At 42.2% G+C, this 6,000-nt stretch overlaps 1 protein-coding gene across 2 annotated transcripts in view; it reads right to left on the reverse strand.

Moving 5' to 3' along the window:
* eif2d (eukaryotic translation initiation factor 2D) overlaps positions 1 to 6,000 on the reverse strand; it is a 38,180-nt gene extending 32,180 nt beyond the window's left edge. For both annotated transcript variants that reach the window (XM_080209977.1, XM_080209976.1), the window contains exons 1-2: positions 5,787 to 6,000; positions 279 to 469 (exon numbers count right to left, since the gene is read on the reverse strand). In XM_080209977.1, coding sequence (XP_080066103.1) covers positions 279 to 469; positions 5,787 to 5,842 — 247 coding nt within the window. In that variant the 5' untranslated portion in view covers positions 5,843 to 6,000. The remainder of the gene's footprint in view (positions 1 to 278; positions 470 to 5,786) is intronic.

Below are 6,000 nucleotides of genomic sequence, written 5' to 3' on the forward strand. Positions count from 1 at the left end.
TTGAACCGCTACAGTCTATGTGATGTAGGTACACCCTGTGCTGTCAGGGAGGGATTCCAGGATTTTGACCTAGCAACAGTGCAGGAATAGTGACTGACATGGAGAGGAACTTCCGGATATTGGTGATCCCATGGGTTTGCTGACATGGTCTTTCTACACATCTTGGGTCGCTAAGGGGCAATTTACCATGGCCAATCCACCCAACCTGCAGACTTAACTTCTACTCTTATGAAATTGTGTTTTCTGATTACAGCAGTTTTTAAATAAATCACACACACCTGTTGGATAAATTCTCTTGTTCAGTTCAAAAAAGATGGGGTTCTTATTCAAAACGTAGGCAGTCACTGCTTCTCCTTTGTGTAAATACATTTTCACCACATTCAGCTGCTCCTTGCTCGGTATGAGTTGTGACAGTTTCTCACCGGATAAAGAAGGGAAGGCAGACTGTAAGTCAGCCCTGAGCTTCCTCCTGTGGAACGAAAAGCAATTTGGATCGGATGCTTAAAATAATAATTCTTTATCAACACATTAATTCTCACGACAATCAATCCATGTTTGGGTTTCTACTTTTAAATCTCTTAGTGTGTATTTACATAGTTTCATTCCACTGTGTACAGAGTGTTCTTGTTCTCTCTCTTGTTCCAATCAGTTTTCACTTTCCCTAAGCAAAGCTTTTTTCAAACATTATAGTAGTCTGATGTTTTTATTTCACTCAGCAGTCCAATACGTGAAACATCACTTTCGTACTGCAGTCAAGGATTTGCAGGGCAGCGTGGCTGGGATGCAGTAGCTGGACTGTATCACCTGTAGCACAACATTGTCAAATGCAGTACTTCAAAATAAATAGGTTTACTTCCTAACAAATCCCCATTCCTCTGTAATTTTAAAGCTGCTTCATGCCCCAACTTCTATAACATTGTCAATAATGATAAACAATTCATTTGAAAGGATTAACCTTGAAGTGCGAGATCTTTTAGGGAACAGTGATCATAATTCTTCGTTAAGGTGCACGGTGACATAGCTAAGTCTGAGACTAAGGTCCTGAACTTAAGGAAGGCTAACTTTGATGGTCTGAGTCGTGCCAGGATAAGCTGGCAAATGGTACTTAAGGGGTTGGCAGTGGATAGGCAATGGCAAACATTTAAAGAACATATGAATGAACTTTGACAACTGTACATCCCTGTCTGGCATAAGGGTAAAACGGGGAAAGTGACTCAACCACAGTTAACAAGGGAAATCAGGAATACTTTTAAAGCCAAAGAGGAGGCATGTAAATTAGCCAAAAAAAGCAGCAAACCAGAGGACTGGCGGAAATTTAAAATTCAGCAGAAGAGGACAAAGTGTTTAATTCAGAAGGGGAAAATAGAATATGACAGTAAGCTTGCAGAAAACATAAAACCTGACCTCAAAAGCTTCTACTGATATGTGAAGAGAAAAATACTGGTGAAGACAAGTGTCGCTTACAATTAGAATCAGGCAAATTCATAATTGGCAACAAAGAGATGGCTGACCAACTGAACAAATACTTTGGATCTGTCTTCACTAAGGAGAAAACAAATAATCTTGCAGAAATACAAGGGGACAGAGGGTCTAGCATGAAGAAAGAACTGAAGGAAATCCTTATTAGTTGGGAAATTGTTTCAGAGAAATTGCTGGGATTAAAACCCAATAAGTCCCCAGGGCCTGATGCCTGTCATCCCAGAGTACTTAAGGAAGGGGCCCTAGAAATAGTGGACACATTGGTGATCACTTTCAGCATTCTATAGACCCTGAAAGAGTTCCAATGGATTGGAGGGTAGCTAATGTAACCTTACTTTTTAAGAAAGGAGGGAGAGAAAACGGGGAATTATAGACCAGTTAGCCTGACATGGGTGGTGAGGAAAATGCTGGAGTCAATTATTAAGGATGTAATAACTAAGCATTTGGAAAGTGGTGACAGGACCGGTCCAAGTCAGCATGAATTCACTAAAGGGAAATTGCACTTGACAAATCTTCTGCAATTTTGTGAGGATGTAACCAGTACAAAGGATGTTGTGTACCTGGACTTTTGAAAGGCTTTTGACACGGTCCCACACAAGAGATTAGTGAGCAAAATTAAAACTCATGGTATTGGGGGTAAAGTACTGACTTAGATAGAGAACTGGTTGGCAGACAGGAAACAGAGAGTGGGAATAAACGAGTCTTTTTCAGAGTAGCAGTGACTAGTGAACCACAGGATTTAGTTCTGAGACCCCAGTTGTTCACAATATACATTGATGATTTGGACGAAGGAATTGAATGCAATATCTCCAAATTTTCAGATGACACTAAGGGTGGCAGTGTGTGCTGCGAGCAGGATGTTAAGAGGCTGCAGGGTGACTTGGACATGATGACTGAGTGGGCAAATACTTGACAAATGCAATATAATGCAGATGAATGTAAAGTTATCCACTTTGGTAGCAAAAACAGGAAGGACGATTATCTGAACGGTGGCAGTTTAGGAAAAAGGGAAGTGCAACTTGACCTGGACATCGTGGTGGAACAGTCACTGAAGGCTGGCATGCAGGTACAGCAGGTGGTGAGGAAAGCTAATGGCATGCTGGCCTTCATAGCAAGAGGATTTGAGTATAGGAGTAGGGATGTCTTGCTGCAGTTATGCAGGGGCTCAGTGAGGCCACACGTTGAGTATTGTGTGCAGTTTTGGTCTACTAGTCTGAGGAAGGATATTCTTGTTATAGAGGGAGTCCAGTGAAGGTTCACCAGACTGATTCCCAGAATGGCAGGACTGACAAATGAAGAGAGGCTGGGTCGACTGGGCTTGTACTCGCTGAGATTTAGAATGAGAGGGAGTCTCATAGAAACATATAAAATCCTGATGAGGCTGGACAGGCTAGATGTGGAAAGAACGTTCCCAATGTTGGGGAAGTCCTCGTTGTCTAAGAATAAGGAGTAAGCCATTCAGGACTGAGATAGAATGAACATCTTCACTCAGAGTTGTGAACCTGTGGAATTCTCTGCCACAAAAAGCTGTTGGGGCCACTTCATTAGATATGTTCAAGAGGCATGGCCATTATGGCTGAAAAGAGCAAGGGGTATAGAGAGAAAGCAGGAGCGGGATACTGAAAGTGCATGATCATATTGAATGGTGCTGCAGGCTCAAAGGGCTGAATGGCCTACTCCTACACCTATTTTCTATATTTCTAAAACACAGTCTTGCAATCACTGAAGGTAATATTTAATTTCAAAAACCACACACAAAAGGAGTCTTTGCAGAGCTTTAAGATCTGAGAACAGTTTGCCACCATCTAATTTTGGACCCTATAGTTGCTTTTACAGAACATGCCATCCAGAAGTAGACTGAATGCAAACCAGAAACCAAAGACTGAATTTTAAAAAGGGAGACCATTTTAGCACTGGTTGTGCATTTTATTATGCAATTCATTTTCATCAGAAACATTTTGAACATCAAAACCCAAGTCACGATTTTAATGTTATGACTCAGAATATATACCATAATTTTAAACTAAATTCATGCAAGGAAGACAGTTTCCATAAAGACTGATTAAATCCACAATTAGTTAAATTATTCCCCCTTGGAGCATATCTCGCAAACAGCCAGGTAATCTAACAAATTTGGATGTAACAATCTTTCCTCTTGGATCCCAATGTTCTCCATGAGTAAAATTATTCTTGTGCCAACTTCAAAAGTTCACTTAAACTTAATTACTTGATTTAAACTGGAGGGTGAGCAATACCTTTAATGCTGAAAGAATTGTCAACAAAAGATGTGAAAGTGATAAAATTAATCATCAAACTCCAAGTATATGACTTGAACATCAGTAACAATGAATTTGTCTCTACCCTCTCTCCAGCCTATCCTCTGTCTACACCAGTCTTTTGGGTGTATATCACTATCACTTCAAAGAGATTGTCTAGTCACCAAGCAATCTTTAACCTAACTGGGATGTGGATTTGAGAGCAGACAGTACAGCAAAAACTTTTTATTGAAAATATGGCTAGAACTGATCCATTGTACACATTATCCATTCCCCTGACACTGGAACAAAATGATTTTGTTAAACTGAGAATTCAAACTGAAAATATTTATAATTCCTCTGTCTCCATTTGTCAAGATAGGCTGCACTTTGTCTCTCCCACCCCCCCCACACCCATCTAAAGTTAAGTAAAAATAATTAACACGCGTTTCCTCCCCCTCCTCCCAGCATTTTGCCACGTACATCTTCCATCTTGCTCTGGTTTTGCATTTGGCAGCTAAACTAAAAGCAAAGCACTGTGGATGCTGGACAGCTGAAACAAAAAGTGCTAGAAGAACTCAGCAAGTCTGGCAGTCTCTGCGGAGAGGGAAACAGAGTTAACATCTTGAGCTCAATATGACTTCTTCAGAAACTTGCAGTTCAAAAGAGTAATATTGGACTTGAAACATTAGCTCTACTTCTCTCTCCATAGATGCTGTCAGACCGACTGAGTACTTCCAGCACTTCTTGATTTCATTTTGGATTCAGCAAGCCTGAAACAAATCAACTCGAGTCATATGCATATTTGGTCTCTTAGACAGCGATAATAGGTATATACAGTAGGTACACAAGGTGCAGACCAAGCAGGGTGATTTTCACAGTAGCACTGTGGTTAGCACTACTGCTTCACAGCACCAGGGACCTGGATTCAATTCAACCTTAGGTGAGAATGTGGAATCTGCACGTTCTCCCCACGTTTGCGTCATCCAGGTGCTTTAGTTTCGTCCCATAGTCCAAAGATGTGTAGGTTAGCTGGGTTGGCCATGATAAATTGTTGCTTACTGGCCCAGGATGTGTGGGATGGCGAATTAGTGGGATAAACACATGGGGTTACAGGGATAAGAACATAAGAAATAGGAGCAAGAGTAGGCCATCTAGCCCTTCGAGCCTGCCCCGTCATTCAATGAGATCATGGCTGATCTGTCGTGGCTCAGTTCCACATTCCCACCCTCTCCCCATAACCCTTAATCCCCTCACTTATCAAAAACCCATCAACCCGCGTCTTAAAAATATTTAGCGAGGCAGCCTCCACCACCTCAATGGGCAGAGAATTCCAGAGATTCACCACCCTTTGAGTGAAGAAGTTCCTCCTCAACTCCATTCTAAACCGCCCCCCCTTTATCTTGAGGCTGTGCCCCCTAGTCCTACTGTCCTTTCTGAGCGGGAAGAGTCTCTCCACCTCTATCCTATCCATCCCATTCATCATCTTATACGTCTCAATGAGATCAAAGGGTCGGATCAAAGGCCTGGGTACATACTCTGTCGGAGGGTCGGTGCAGACTCAACAGGCTAAATGGCCTCCTTCTGCACTGTAAGGGATTTTAAGATAAAGTGAACACACTTTTGCCGTTCCTACTCTTCAAAAGTGCTTCACTGGCTATAACCCTGCTGTGAAATGCATTATTTAAAAACAAGTTTCCTGCCCCTGGGGTTAGAACTGACTTCACGAGTTCCTGGAAGGTCTCGTAACATATTAGATTGAAAATAATAAGAAGCTGTGGTGCTGTACAGGAGAGAAAAAGACTCAGCAACAACTTTCTGCTGATAATCTGAGGCCTGCCAAAGGGGGATTGGGACTGTCTAGAGACTGCAGTTTAATTAGCTCAAATCACCGTGACACTGACGCGTAAACATTACATTCTGACGTGCTGGAGTTTATTGATTCCGATTATTTGTCAATGAGAAAGACGTTTAACCTCTAAAGGCGGCTCATCGTCTCCTCAGGGGAGGGAGCCGGCGGAACACACCACAGAGCGGACATCATGAGCTCACCTATCCGACCCTTTGATCGCAGTGTTGGACTTGACGCGAAAAGGTTTGGCGAACATTTCCCCTTTCGCGTTGTTGGGCGGCTCTCAAAAAGCCCGTCCGTATTACAGCCACTTGTTTAATTAGACAGCAATTGTTTTTTCAATGTTTGTTCGGCTTCTGTCCACCGCACACACAGCCATCTTGCGTGTTTCCCCTCAGTGTTCCGAGTGGAACA

This window comes from Carcharhinus amblyrhynchos, chromosome 22, assembly GCF_965287045.1.
Source record: "Carcharhinus amblyrhynchos chromosome 22, sCarAmb.v2.hapA, whole genome shotgun sequence".
NCBI lineage: Eukaryota > Metazoa > Chordata > Chondrichthyes > Carcharhiniformes > Carcharhinidae > Carcharhinus > Carcharhinus amblyrhynchos.